The following is a 15,182-nucleotide window of genomic DNA, read 5'->3' on the forward strand; positions in this document are numbered from 1 at the left end:
CTGGCAACATCATGTTAAGACTGAAAGCGGAATATTGTGCCTGTCAAAATTTTGCTTTCCTATTTCTATTTGCCTGAGGGAAATGCAATGTGTGTGCAGCTTACCTCCTGGAAACATTCATGTTATCTTGGTGATTGAGTTCGCAGTGAATCAGCTTTCTTCTTGCAGAGATGAAGATGATGTCCTTTTTTTATCCCTGCGTCCTTTCGCAAAAGAGGAAAATCTTCACTCTGTACCAACACAAAGAATCTTTCTTCCAAGCTCACCAATTTGACCAACGCCAGCCTGAAGGTGCTTAATTTGTGTCCATCAGCGTTCTTGAATTACTGGTCTTCTAGGGATAATTTTGTCACAGTTCTTCACAAAATTACCTGAAGCAGCTCACAAGGCAAGTGATGAGTAATCCCAAAGGCTGACTTCTTATAGCTGCTGGGATCCTTTCTTATAAACAGTGCCTAGCTGCTAAAATGCTGCCAAATTCATAGCAACAGAAGTGAGGCACAGATGGAGGGCGCTGGTGGTGAAACATGCAGGATGAGCTGTAACTTACAGCGTTCCATTAGATCACAAGCTATTTTTTGCATAAAACTTAGTTCTGTTCTACAGTTGTAATTGGGTTTAACTTGCCTGGAACGAAATTTCAAGCCACCATCACTTAAACGTACACTAATATTCAGATATTTTGATAAAAAATAGGTGTCTTCTTTAAAAACCTGATTATTTTTATAACACAATCATATTCAGTAGGCAATCGATAAACAGTATATTAGCACAAAAACATTTGGATACTTATGGTTAATAATTCAGCTATATACATTCTATTCCTCCCTAATCACTTGGACTCCTAATTGATGAGACACTGTGCCAATGCAGTTCTCCACAAAGCTATACATTACATGATTAGTTGGTTTTGTGATGGCTTGATGTGATAAAACCAATAGTGCAGCAAGCATTTGTAGGACACAAGAATATATAGTATTAAAATTTTTAATTTAGATAGAAGTCAATTATAAATAAAATGTGAACATCTTTAAACTTCTATACAAATAAAATAATTACTTACTTAAGTGTTGCTTTAAGCTTACTGTTACATATAATTGCTGTTAAGACAAATCTGAACTCATACTTCTGGTATGAGTAAAGGCTTTTGTCTTTCTTATGGCATTCATGTTTTTATATAATTCATATTTGGTCCTTTAAATTTTATTAGAACTATTACTAATGCCCAAATATGTATTGGAATCTCATGTACACTCTAGAAAGTTTGTTACAGGAAACTTAAAATGTAAAGTAAAGTAAATGTTTACACGATTAAATACTTTGAAACATAAGACTGAGCTTGTTTACAAACAGTATTATCGATCTTAAAACTTTTCCATAAATAGTGCTTGTAAGTAGAGCTATTTTGAGCTCATCAAGTCTGTAACAGTTTAATGTAAACTGAATTGAGTCTCCATTTCCTTTTAAATGAATGTGCTTCATCCACAAGGACAGCATGTCAATGTACACTTCCATAGAGGTGTGTCTGGCTTTTATGGCTATGTGAGAAGTGTTACTGTAGCAGGTGGGGTTACTGAGGATATTATATTTTTTGTTATTAACAATGCATTAAGTATAGACTAATAGAAATACTATCATGACCTCAAGGAAGAAATTCAAACATCAGTAAAAATAATAAGCATCCACTGACTTAGAGCTTTTTCAGACGTGATTCTGAGGATGCAGAGAGTTACAGCATTTGTTTTCTGCCAACGAAGCTGGATGCCTGTATATTTTGGGGTTTTTTTCCCACTTCAGTCTTAAGATCTACATAAATAAAGCATTGAGATCTCCCAACTTTTTTTTTTTTTTTTTTTTTTTTTCTTCCATCCAGTATCATAATTTTCTTTGTGGAAAGCTATCCTTCAAAGTGCACGTGGCCCAGTTTTGTTAATACAGCCATGGGTACTCACTCAAGCTTTCTGAAAAAAACAATCGTTGAGCTCTTAGTGAGACATTCTCTAAGTTAACACAACGCAAGAGAAAAAAGACAGAAGCATAGATCTGGAATTGTGTCGTCGACAGCAGTAATTCAGGGACCCATGAGGAAAATACCAAAGGGAATAGTTATAATATCCTGAGAGAAAAAGCCAGAAGCTGAAAGATGGTAACGCTTGAATATTGGCCCATTTTACAAGAACAAAGCCTGAGAGTTCCCCAGCTCACTAACCAGTGCCTCCAGTGCCTCCTTAGGTACCTGTGCTGGGGGATGAGGAGGGAAAGGATGGAGGAGAGCACATTAGTCCTTGTCATGCACTGTGCTGTCAGACAGTCAACGGGACACTTGCTATGCACTCGGGTTACACATATACCGCTTAAAAGTGGGAGAGATACCACACTGTGTGGACAAATAGAACGTTACAACTTTGTTCTTTTTGTCTGCTTTACAATCTGCAGTCATGCCTACAAACAGGAGGGGAATCAAATCTTTGAAAGGGTGAGTGACAGCAGGACAAGGGGAAATGGTTTTAAGTTGAGGGAGGGGAGATTTAGGTTGGTCGTCAGGAGGAAGTTCTTTACAGAGAGAGTGGTGAGGTACTGGAACAGGCTGCCCAGAGAGGTTGTGGATGCCCCATCCCTGGAGGTGTTCAAGGCCAGACTGGATGGGGCCCTGGGCAGTCTGGTCTAGCATTAGGTGGGAAGGTTGGTGGCCCTGCATGTGGCAGGGGTGTTGGAGATTCACGATCCTTGAAGTCCCTTCCAACCCTGGCAATTCTGTGATTACTTGTAATTCAGCTGCTGAGTTCCAATCCAGCGATTCAATCAGCCATACTCAAACGCTTCCAGAAGAATACACCACTTGACTTTATTTCTGAGACAATGTAAGCCCACATATATCTTACGAGACCCCAGGAGGCCACGGGCAGGCAGTGGAGCACAGAGGCAGCAGCCGCACAGCAGGCAGCGCTCCCGCGCCGTGTGGGTGGCTGAGCGCTGGCACAGCCGTGCAGGAGCTGCGGATCTCCTCACCGCAGACCTCCAGCAGCCGCCTGGCTTGGCCCTGGGCACCCTGCTTCGGGGGTCCGTGCCGGGGCAGAGGTCGGGCCAGACGGATACAGAAGTCCATGCCAGCCTCAGCCCATTTAACCTTCCAGTTTCCTGACGTGACGGTCCCGCGCCGGGACACTCGGCGTGACGTTTCGCTCCCACAGAGCCGCGCGCGGCACGTTGGGAAGCGCCGGCCGACTACAAGCCCCACAGTGCTCGGGGAAAAGGAGTATCGTTCGAACCAGCCAATGAGAGCGCGCGTCGCGCGTCACGTGAGCGGGGCGCGATTTCAAACGCGCAGCCGGCAACGGGGGGCTGCCTCGCGCTCGGCGGCTCCGCAGGGTGAGTGGCGCGGGGCTTCTGAGCGCCTTCGTTACGTTGAGTGCGGCTGAAGAGCGGCGCGGCAGCGCGCCTGGCCGGAGCGAGAGGGTTCATCTGCCGGGTGCTCGCGCGAACTCATCGACGGTGTGGTGGCAGGGGCGAGCGTGCCGCTTGTCTGTGCCGCGCGGAGCTGAGTAGGGTCGGGCTCGGTGCCTCGTTTTAGGAGCGCGCGGTGAGATCCGTCCCACAGCACGTCTGTGCGGATGGCGCTGAACGCCGCGCGTAGCGCGATGCGGGTGGGGCGTTTCTCTCCTCATCGCTGTATTTCAAACCTACCGCATCACTGTGTTTCCAGAGGCCATGGAGGAGGGAAGAGAAACGGCTTTGCCTCGCTCCGGGCGTGTGGTGGAAGAGAAACCGAGTGCTTGTATGGATGGTAGGTGGAGAAGATGCTGGGAAGCCCTCCGTGCGGGGTGTCCCTCCGTGCGGGGTGTCCCTCCGTGCGGGGTGTCCCTCCGTGCGGGCACCGTTCAGACTGCTGGACCTCCTTCATCTGCCGCGTCCTGTTTTGTGTACTTCTCTTTGATGGGATGCTGTCACCGGACTCTTGAGTGTCCTTAAGACATTGTGGAGCACTGGTGTTAATGCATGCGGTGATGTGAGGTCATCGGCCTGTCCTACGTGTCTCATCTGAGCTCCTCTCTTACCTGTCTGCTGCTGATTCAGTTAATATTTACTGTGTGAATTGGTTAAAAGGAAAACTAATTTTTCTCGTAACCTTGTGTTAATGTCCTGTACTGGCCTCAACTAGAAAGGAACTGACTGATAGGACCACTGCATTGTCATCCAGTTCTTGATTATATGTTCTCACTTCTGTCTTGAAGCTGCTGATAATCTTTTCCCACCTCAGATTCCGTGTTTCTGTTAAGGATGTTTAGAATTTACTGTTTAGCTTTTTCATGGTATTTGGGCATCTGTCACGATTCTGATCATACTGCTGTGCCTTTAAAATAATCAAAACGTGTTTAAGGTCAAAGAAATCAGTTATTCAAACCTGACAACTAAACCTGCTGTCAGGTTCACTGAATTATGAAAACGTAACATAGTCATTTTTATTGCCAATCTCTACTGTGACAAAGTTCTAATGAAGTTGTTATAGTTTCAGACTTTCCTCTTCTGGCTGATGAAAAGTTTGATTTTGACCTTTCATTCTCTCCAGAAAGGTATGCTACTGTAAACAGGTAAATAAATACACCTGTTAAAATGCAGATAAAATAAGCTTCTGACTGACTTATTTTTCTTCATAGTGGAAGTGAAGATGAAGTCTTTATTGGATCTCTAGGACACAAAGAAAAATGTATCGCTGTCAGTATTGAAGCAAAAAGTGCTGAAAAAAAGGAGGTGCTCGCTTCTGATGATAAAATCTCATGGAGCCCACTTATAGGAGATAAATTTGTGGAAATCTTCAAAGAAGCTCATTTGGTAGCATTGCGGATAGAAAGTGGAAGTAAGAGTAAAGAGAATAAAGTAAGCCAGTCAGAAGAAAATGGAGATGAGACTTCTGAACAATTTGTGGAGGATTTGAAGTCAAAAATGAAAATACTGAAAAGCCATCATATAGAGAAAAGTCTCCGGGCTGTTAAGAGGGAGACGTACTGTGTGGGAGATAGCCCTGCCTCTATGCTGCTGCCTTCTTTTCAGAAGGAGTCGGATAAATTTCTGTCAGGTGACAAGACACACATTCTTCATATTCCTTCAGACAAAAGCCCTGTTAAAGGTCAGGCAGATCCTATGGAAATCATCAGTTCGCCTTTGACACAGGAACAGAAAACTAAGGAAAAAAACAAGAAAGCAACTGGCAAACTGCTAATGCCAAAGCTTTCGTCTACTCTTGGGAAAAGCAGTATGCTGACTGTAGAAAAGGTTTGTCCTCTGTGTAACAGTGTTTTCCTTAAACCTGATCTTTGTTCCAGAAATGTTTAATCTGTGTACCAGTCTTATAAGTGAGCTTCTGAAGTTTCTCTGCTTCTTAAAATGCTCAGGCAGGAAAAATCCCACATTAGAAACAGAAAAGTGGGGCAGGTATAATATAGCAGCCAACTGGTTTACTTATTATGACAATGCAGAGTAACTGCTGGCAGACTTGTAATTCTGTTCTGGATTTGGGAGTGCCATCATTCCTGGCTGCTGTTTAAACACTGGTTTTGATGTGGATTTTTTTGTGTGCAACTTGCTGTGCAAAAAAGAGTTTGTGTGCTTTTAACTTTTGTCAAAGGAGCTACAGGGAAAAAGCACAACTATTGTGATATGAGGAAGATCTTCCTAGTTCTGAGTTCTCATTCAGTCTAGCTCTTCTCCAGTCATGGGAAGCACTGATTAGCAGCGTAAGGTTTAAGATCTGGCAACGAGACAAACTAAAAAGAGAAACCTAGGAAAATAGCGAAAGAGAATTGCAAGGAAACGGCTGTTTGTTAGTGGCCTTTGTGCTTACAAATCCAGTCTCTAGAATATCTTTGAAACTTTATTATTCTATACTGTATAATTTTAGACTCCATTATGTAATCCAGATCTTACTGAAAGTGGGATATTGGCTCTGTGTGACCCCTCACTGATAGAAAATGGACAATTTCATGTTTTTTTTTTCAGGTGCTATAAGAAAAATTACAGACTTAATGCTTTCACAGCTAAATTGTATTCCACTACCAGTCTAAATAGGCACTTCAGGTGATGTACTCTGCTATTGTAGTGGTTCATCCTTTGCAAGTTTAGAGTAAAGCAGAAGAGTATGCATTAAATGGAGACCTCATAGTTGTGAAGAACAACTATTACAGCCATGCTTATATGAAATGTGCTGATTACAGTTGTAGAACTGTCCTTCAGTTGATTTCTCCTATGTGTTCAAGCCTTTTCTAATGCTTAGCAAATGTACTCAGAAGGCAACTTAAACTATACTGGCTTAGAGACTGAGGGCATGACTGGATTCAAAAGCTGCTTCATTGACTACTGGCTCAGTTTCTTAACAAAATCAGCATGAACAAAATCTTAAAAGTGGTATATAGAAAAATAGCTTTTAAAACGTTGCATTGAAATTTGCAGGCCAAACCAGGAAAACAGACTAGTATTTCTACAAAAAGGGATTTGACCAGCGTGGGATCATCTGAAGATCTAATTTCAGATAAATCAAGTGCTGCTTCAGATGTCTTTGAGTCTTCATTAAGTGGCAGTTCCTCAGTGCAGGACAAAAAAGTCCTTCCTGCACCAAATAAGGTAATGATGAACATTCTTAACATGACAATCCTTGTTCTCTTTCTGTAAGAAGGAAAAACTGAGTGTGGTTTACTTTATAATTTAAAGCTCTATTTTTGCATGTAATAGGTTTGAGGAAAAAGTAGTCCCTGTGCTGTAATTGCTATCTTTAATGTTTTCTATGTCAGTACCACAATGAATATACTTCAGAAAAGCTGAAAGTACGTTGGAGTAACTGCGTAGGCTTGTTACTGTATTAGCTGCAGGATATATGAGTGGTAATTCTAGATAAGAAACAAATACTATAGGGAAAAAGTTGCCATAACATTTGCTTGTATCAGGAATGAATCAGGAGTGATGAGCAGGACTAGGGAAGTCATCCAGCCCCTGTACTCAGCACTGGTGAGGCCTCACCTTGAGTATTGTGTTCAGTTTTCGGCACTTCAGTACAGAAAGGACATGGAGGTGCTGGAACAGGTCCAAAGAAGGGCAACAAGGCTGGTGAAGGGCTTGGAGAATATGACCTTATTGCTCTCTTCCAATATCTGAGAGGTGCTTACAGCGAGAGCAGGGTTGGTCTCTTCTCACTGGTGACAGGATGAGGAGAAATGGCCTCAAGTTGCACCAGGGGAGGTTTAGGTTGGATATCAGTAATGCTTCTTTACACAAAGGGTTGTTAAGCACTAGAATGGGCTGCCCAGGGAGGTGGATGAGTCACCATCTCTGGATGTGTTTAAAAACCGTTTGGATGTGGTGCTCAGGGCCATGATTCAGTGGAGGGATGTTAGGGTAGGATGGTTGGATTGTGGTTCGACTCGATGATCCTTAAGGTCTTTTCCAACCTGAGCAATTTGATGATTCCATGAACGTGCCTGAACATAGATAAAGTTGTTTTGGAGCTGTAGGCACCTGCTCCACTGCAGTACTGCTTTACACTTGTTTTCAGTGTACTGCTGAAGTTTCCCTGAAAATGGTACAGGTGATGTAGGAAGAAGACATGAGGTATGCAGCAGGAGACTGAGAGGCCAATGGAACCTGATGTTTGGTTTGGCTTGTTTGCACTCATGGGGATTGTTTGTCATCTAGCTTGCCCTTCGGAAGGTGGCAGTAGCATACTAACAACTAAGCAGGTGATAACAGGTTTACCTGAAGCTACCTGTCCACCTTCATATGACTGCATAACCCCACAATCCTGAAAAGTAACACAGTGTTGTGGTATCTATTTAATTTCATAGAATCATAGAATGGCCTGGATTGAAAAGGATCACAATGACCATCTAGTTTCAACTTCCCTGCTATGTGCAGGGTCACCAACCACCAGGCCAGGCTGCCCAGAGCCACATCCAGCCTGGCCTTGAATGCCTGCAGGGATGGGGCATCCACAACCTCCTTGGGCAACCTGTTCCAGTGTGTCGCCACCATCCGTGTGGAAAACTTTCTCCTAACATCTAACCTAAACATCTCCGTCTCAGTTCTAGACTGTTCCCCCTTGTCCTATCACTATCCTCCCTCAAAGTTTCTGATGTAGGATATAGCTTCCTCAGGAGTCCTATATAATCCTAACACAAAGATAATATAAAGGAGATTGTTTTAAGTCTATATTCAGGTTTGTGACAGGAAAAATGACAGCCTACTTCAGAGAACTCTTACTTCAGTTCTGTATGATACCCAGATATAGTGAACTATTTCCAGGAGACCTTGTTTTTTAACCTGCTGTAACCCACCAACAGTCACACATGACTTAATACCACGCAGAAGCATAGCAAAGTAACATACTAAATACTACTTTTGTCTATGTTCTGTGATTCAGCCTGGTTTAAAAAAAACACATCTGAAACTTCCTGGTGTTGCCAGTGGTCTTGCAAGAAAAAGTACTTCATCTTCTTCATCAGTTTCCAGTGTGAGCTCAAATCTGAACTCAAGTTTACCCATTTCTCCCATAGGGAAAAATGGTAAGTGCTCTTACTAAAGTTTGTCCAACAAATCAGTTTTAAAGTAGATAAGCAACTCTTGTCCCATGGGTCTGAATGTTTTAGTGGTGTCTAGTACATACAAGCAGTATGGAATAATTTGAATGGAGAATAAAACCTTGTAGGCTAGCCAAACAAACCCTTATGGACTGAAGATAAATACTAGACTACTTCTACTGACTAGATTCATGTAAGCCTGATACCTACATGTCTGATGCATCTGACAGCTAGAAAATAAGCAATACCTCACCAAGTCTGTTTTTGTTGTATGCTGTTTTCTATTATAGTCAAGCATGTAAGCTCCTGAATGCTGTATGCTTATCAGATTTGAATCACTGACCAGGTCCCACAAAACAAAAAAAAAATGAACTCAAATAGTAAGGTGTGAAGGCTACTTGCAAATTCTGAGTTTGTTTAATTCTCAGCTAGTAAAAGGATGGGTTTTCTTCAAGCAGATGAAAAAAAAAACTCTAGAGAATTAATCTTAGTTGTATTCAGTTATACTATAGTAAGGATATCAATTTGACTCTTATAGTAACTTCAAAGAATCAAGAAAAAAGTATCCTAAAAACATTGGCAGTTATAAACACCACAGGTCTTGTAGATCTAGCAAGATTCCAAGCTACAGCAAATTCTTATCATATATTTTGTTTCTGGGTAGATATTAAAGTTTCTATCAGAAATTAAGGCTTATTAATTTTTTATATGATAGGAAGTATAAGAAGTCAAGATTTGTCCTATTAATATACAGACTACAAGTAAAAATCATACTGGCAACTGAGAAAAGCCATTATGCTGTAGTTCAGCCTGTGGTGTTCATCAGTGTAACTTAAGCACTGGAATGGAAAATGCTTAAGGAAACAATTCCAACTCTGGTGAGCGAACATGCTGAAAATGTAATTTAGATTGCAAGCTGTTCTAGCATTCCTTGAAGAATATTCTTTTCCTTAATTGGACTAATTTATAATTCAGACAGTTGGTGAGGAGAATTTCTAAAGCAGGTATCATTGCTTGAGTGTTCAGGGAGTAAGTTTTCATCTCAAACTTAAGTTGTTTGCTAATAAATTTAAGTGCTGTAGATCACTGTTGTTCTGTGCAAGGTTAATTATTTTGATTAATCCAGCTTAGCAACAATGATTCAGAAATGAAACTTAGCTTTCTATTTCAGGGAAACTGAATGCAACTTCAAAAGCTGGTGTGAGTGGCTCTAAACCTTCATCTAGTACAAACAGACCATCTCTGGTCAGACCAACCAGAGTTTCATCTCTGCAGGCTGTCAATACTGAAAGATCCAGCAAGCAAGCAAGATCAGCCAGTACTCCCAAAATACCTAGTGCTGCGAGCTTGGCTAAATCTTCAGCTTCTGCACTAACAGTGCCATCTGAGCCTGAAGGCAGTGGAATTCAGAGGCTGAGGTCTCTCCCCAGTCAGCAGAAGCTATGTCAACAAAATAAAAATGGAAATACAACTAAAGGAAGCCTGTGCCCAAAGCCCAGGGCTAGACTTCTGTCAGTTCCTGCAGGTCAAACTCAGGTTCCAGTGAAAGCTGGAGGTAAGCATATGCTTTACATAGCTGATTTGGCTTATAAAATCAAATGTTTTTTTTGAGTGGTTGCTCTTTCATCACACTTCTATCCACCACTTGGTAGGAACAAGTGTTCTAATTGAAAGATTTCTGTAGTTCTGAAAATTAAATATGAATGTGGATTAACAAACCATTTCTTTTTAGATATAACACCAAACAAGTCAGCAACAAAAGCAACACCATCTCTTGGATTAACATTTTGTGGCAAAGTTGGAAGGTAGGACCAAATGGAATGTACTACTTTGAATATAACGTGGGTAGTTGTAGCAACAGTCTTCTAAAGCTCTAACTTCTTTAAAGGCAAGCTTCTCTAGTCCCCTAAGATATCCTCAAGGTCAGGCTGTGTTAATAATTTCTGAACTGATTTGGGGCAGGGAGGGGAAATCTACATCCAAAACACTTCAGAAGGAGGATCACCTTTGTAGGGCTTAACTACAGTTATTCATAAAACTTCTTTTTGAAGTAAAACCCCTACTTTTACCATAGCTATTGACTTCTTGATTATCACCTTTCAGTTACAGATCAAAGGTTAACTGATTTCTATTGTCTGGTAGAATTGTTTGTGAAAGAATGAAACTTTCTAAGAACTTTTGGCTTGTGTGCCTTTTCTTAGTGCCATGGCAGTCAGCACACCCCTGAAAGCTTCTGAAGATGGGATATTTCAGATTCCTTGTGAGAGGCCTGTCTCCATAACTCCTGCCAGCTTGAGACGGTCTGCCTTACCTACACCTGTCCGTCGTATCTCAGGATTTCCAGCAGCAACTCCTAAAACCACACCAAGAACAGTATTTTCTCCACACGTTGAGTCTGTTCGCCGAAGTTCCAGCTTTTCTACCAGAAAGACACTCACAGCTGGGTAAGGAGGCACATCCCCTGCTCTCCAATGAAATGGAGAAGTGAAATCAGTGTTGTAGCTAAATTGCTTCTAAATGAAATTTAATGACTTCCAATTTTCAAGGATCTTTTCTCTACTTTTAGAGTAGAACATTTGAACATCTAGATACAGAATAGACCTGATGTGGATATATATCTTGTAATTAGTAAAATACAGCCAGCCTTAAGATCAGTCAACATTAACATTAAGGAACTAAGGAAGTTATTTGAATTAGTTGAGCTAGTGAGCAACTTAAAACTTGTACCTGGTATTCTGGTTGAAGGCAGTTGTAGCTGGTGTTCATTTGCTGTTGCCTTTTAATGAGCAGTAGCTGGTTAAATAAAACTCAGTTTTGCTCCTTGTGGTTGCCAATGCTTTTGTAAAATGACTCTGAAGCCTCAGTCAAAAAGTCAAGGATTTCTCTATTGAATTTTGAAGTGATTTATCTTTCATTTGAAACAATGGCTTGTACAAAGGGAGAGAATCCTATGCTACTGCTAACTACCTATCTAATTTCTGCAAGGATAATGCTGCTGCCTTCATGCCACAGTCCAGCATCTTCTCACAAATGCATACACAGGCTTCCTTCAGGGCTGGTGGAGATGAAAACTTTAAGCACAAACTATGCATAGCTAGTGAACATCTTCTAATTTGTTACTTAGCCTAAGTGCCCCAAATAATCTTTTCTGAGTGAAACCAATTCACTGTCTCTAAAACAACTTTATCATGTAGATGAAACTACAATTCCTTAACAAAAAAAAAGTGTGAAACTTAGGCAGAACTTATGCGTCAACATAGGCACTTCATAGGATGAAATCTTTAGAGCCATTACCTCATTTTATTGTGTCCTAAGCCAAAACTTAGGATAAAGAAAATAAGGAGAAAATGAAGTTAGGGCATTGGCTTTTGTGGAACACTTTGGCTGACTTTATCTTACCTGTCTTTAATTGTTGCTGCTGATTAAAGTACTCATTGCTCTTCTTCCTAGTTCTAAACAGGTAAAAGAGACACGGTCATCATCTTCAGAAGATGATCCATCTCCTCCCCCTGTATTGCCTCTTATGCTTGACTTCTCACCAGAAAAAGCTGTGACAGAAATAGTAGAAGACAAATTAAAAGAGTCTGAAGTACAAAATCAGCTGGCTGAAGAGAGACAAACTAAGGAGGTAAGAAAAGACAATCCAGATTTCTACAGAACTAACCACATGAAAATAAATGAATTCAAGCTGAGAGGAGTAGGAAAAAGCAATTAGGTGCAGGTAGTTAAAATAGGTTAGCTCTGTGCATGCACCCTCTAGTGTCTGTTTATAGCAATGACCATCTGCTCTGTGTTCCCACTGTTTATTCCTCTATCAAAGCTGAATGGTATACTTGCAGATTTCATATTGAACTTTCACTTCTAGGTAAGTGCTGCAAAATTCTTGCAGATTCAATTAGGAAAGCACTATCAAGGACAATTCCTATCACAACCGTGAGGCCTCTTAGGGGGAAAAAAAATGCACTGCTCTAGAGAAATTGAGTTGCCTAGCAGCAAAGCAAGTCTGTGTACAGTGCTTAAGGATTAAACCCCAAATCTCACATGGCAGAAAATTTAGTTAACTGTCACATAGTTAATCCACCGAATGCTATGTTTCCCTTCTTTTCTATAGATGTATTGGCTTCCTTTTGAAAGCTGGTACATAACAGGCATTAAGGAGAAAGGTCTGAACTGGTAGTTCTGAAAGCTTTAACCTGTCCAAGTGCTATAGATTTACAGAATTTCAGGTGTAGAATAAACCTTGTAGATGAATTACTCAATGTTACTGCATCAGTTTTGTCCCACATTAACTGATCTACTGGCAGACATGAAATACTGTTCTAGAATTACTTAGTACATGTATAAAGTAGTTAAACTGGACAAAATGTAACTGAAGTCTGGAGCTCTACAGTTTTGCTTATGTATTTAAACTGGGTAAATAAGACTGCACAATTCTTGTAGTTTAACAACTGTCAATTCATTTAAAAGTGAAAATATTTTATGTTCCAAAGAGATCTTTTTCTTTGTTTTGTTGTATTTTCTGTTTGTGGTAAAAGCCATTGGCAGAACAAAAGCTTTTAATGCTGTAAGCAGAAAATACTGCAAGAGAAATACCCGAACTGTAAATAAAACCTGACCCGTATGTAAGATTAATTGCTTAAATTATTATGAAGAAAACATGGAGAGCAGAGGGAAAAACCTTCAACAGTCTTTTTTTTTCTTTTTTTTTTTTAAGATATTACTGGTAGATATTGGAGCAGATAACTCTCTCCCACAAACTTTGGAATGTGGAAGCAGACCTCTGATTGACCTTTCCAATACTCCTGAAGTGAATAAGGTTATTCCTCTGAAGCCTATGTTCTCAGAGCAGATAAAGGTAGGTAATATTTAAGTATTGGGGGTGGGGTGGGAAGGGGAGTGATGCATATGTACTAGCAGAAAAATGTGTGGTGGCTGATATAGCTGTTTGCAGACAGCTCCATGGTAGCATAAGAACTATAATAGCAGCTCAGTCTGTTCACAGTGCTACATAGCAATGTGCTTTTAAGGAGAGCACAATGTTTAACATCCATGTGCACTAAACTGGAACTGAGTGAGCAGGAGGAGGTTGGAGAATGAGAACTTCATTCCTTAAAAATTGCTTCAGGCTTTAAACTGTTCCTGAAGCAGGAAGTGAATGCTGTCTTCTGCAGAAGAGGCATGCTGACTCTCTTGTTTAACCCTTCTCCTAAAGCCTTCCTTAACTGAAAAATGTATGTTGGAACCCAGTCTAAATCTGGCAAGCATTTCTGAGTGAGTGTTTTTCTTTTTGTACACTAGCAGCTTGAAGGTGGACTCCTCCAGATGCTTTCAGATGAGTGGTGGTAACTATGAGAATGTAGTTTTTGACATCAGGTGTACTTGGGATTAATTTAATATCAGATCCTTCAAAGTAAAACAGAAGGGGATCACAGAAATCTGACTTCAGGGGGCATATTCAGAGCAGTTCAGAAATGCTTTGCTGTGCCTGGATTATACTGTCACTTGAGTATGCATAGTAGTGAAACCTATAAGAAGCCCTTAAGGCTTCTAAGGTGAACTTGAGGAACATCCACCTTGTGGGAAGCTTGTGCTTGTCTAAGAGTAAGCTAGATCTTTAAAACTCTGAACCTTAACACTTGTGTGGTGCTATTTCTGTCTTTTGTCTAGTAACAGGAATCCTAGATTTAAAAAGTAATCGAGAAAGCTACATTAACAGATTCTTGCTACTAATTATGTACAACACCTAAACATAATCTTTTTTTTCTTTCAGTTAATTGATTTGAGCTCTCCTCTTATCACTCTGAGTCCTGATATAAACAGAGAAAATTTGGATTCCCCTCTGCTGAAATTCTGAACTTGACTCAGAAGATCACAGATGCAAAGAACTGCAAGTGTTCAGATCCTTCTCTTCCCCCACACAGCTGTATGAAGATGGTCTTAGAGTACACAATGATTTCTATTGCTGCTGTGTTTCTCATGGTCAAATTATGGGGTTCTTTTCACAGATAAAACACAACAATGTATGTAAACCTTGTTGGTATGAGCCAGAAAGGAATAATCTCTGTATTGGAAGCCCTTTTGTTTTTTAGTTTCTAACGATTGCTCTTTTCCTCCCTTTCCCCTATGTGCAATGAAGATATAATTTAAAATAAATGGGTTGTTTAATAAATGGCTGTACAAAATATGTTCCCTTTGCTACAGGCTTCAGGCAAGATGAGTTTGTTTCACTAGCAAATGTGAACATGCACATAAGGCTGGTAAGTGCAGGTCAAGCTTTTTTAGCACAAATTAATTTAAGTCAGGAAACTCTTAACTGTGAATGCGGGAGCAGTACACTGCATACAGCAGGGGAATTATCACATCTGTCAGAGAAGAAAGGCAGCATGTTATTGTTGGATAGTTTGGCCTTGACGTATTGAGCTTTAATTTGAGCTTTCTCCCTTTCAGAAGGGAAAGATGCTTTCCTATCTGAGTTTCCTGTGCTCTGAAGACTTAAAATACAGGGGTGTAAATTGAAATTAAAATGCACACCGTATTGTTATAACAAGAAGCACGTCGTGGGGACCGGGTGTGCGCCGGCTTAACGTACTGACTTATTAAAGTTTATGAACAGAAACACGT

At 40.7% G+C, this 15,182-nt stretch overlaps 1 protein-coding gene across 6 annotated transcripts; it reads left to right on the forward strand.

Annotated features, from left to right (window-relative positions):
• Window positions 1–3,013: 3,013 nt before the first annotated feature.
• On the forward strand, window positions 3,014–15,171 carry GTSE1 (G2 and S-phase expressed 1). 6 transcript variants are annotated; one of them, XM_031602337.2, is made up of 13 exons: window positions 3,014–3,369; window positions 3,704–3,784; window positions 4,508–4,571; window positions 4,656–5,271; window positions 6,445–6,615; window positions 8,405–8,546; window positions 9,733–10,116; window positions 10,294–10,366; window positions 10,763–11,005; window positions 12,012–12,189; window positions 13,276–13,416; window positions 13,863–13,903; window positions 14,332–14,420. In XM_031602337.2, exons 1-13 carry the CDS (start codon window positions 3,105–3,107, stop codon window positions 14,333–14,335), a joined length of 2,403 nt encoding a protein of 800 aa, XP_031458197.2. In that variant the 5' UTR covers window positions 3,014–3,104; the 3' UTR covers window positions 14,336–14,420. The 6 variants fall into 6 exon arrangements, with proteins under 6 accessions (XP_031458197.2, XP_031458031.2, XP_031458113.2 ...); XM_031602253.2 differs by having other exon boundaries at window positions 3,015–3,369; window positions 13,860–13,903; XM_031602171.2 differs by lacking the exon at window positions 13,863–13,903 and having other exon boundaries at window positions 4,514–4,571; window positions 14,332–15,171.
• Window positions 15,172–15,182: the final 11 nt, after the last annotated feature.

The sequence above is a fragment of the Phasianus colchicus genome, chromosome 1, assembly GCF_987193195.1.
Source record: "Phasianus colchicus chromosome 1, bPhaCol1.hap1.1, whole genome shotgun sequence".
Taxonomy (NCBI): domain Eukaryota; kingdom Metazoa; phylum Chordata; class Aves; order Galliformes; family Phasianidae; genus Phasianus; species Phasianus colchicus.

What these genes read in the sequence shown, in the direction of transcription:
- GTSE1 (XM_031602092.2), top strand. Translation starts at nt 3,105, where the DNA reads ATGCCAGCCTCAGCCCATTTAACCTTCCAGTTTCCTGACGTGACGGTC. An exon ending in CTTTCATTCTCTCCAGAAAG is followed by an intron (nt 4,572 to 4,655) that starts GTATGCTACTGT and finishes TTTTCTTCATAG; the next exon opens with TGGAAGTGAAGATGAAGTCT. An exon ending in GTATGCTGACTGTAGAAAAG is followed by an intron (nt 5,272 to 6,444) that starts GTTTGTCCTCTG and finishes TGAAATTTGCAG; the next exon opens with GCCAAACCAGGAAAACAGAC.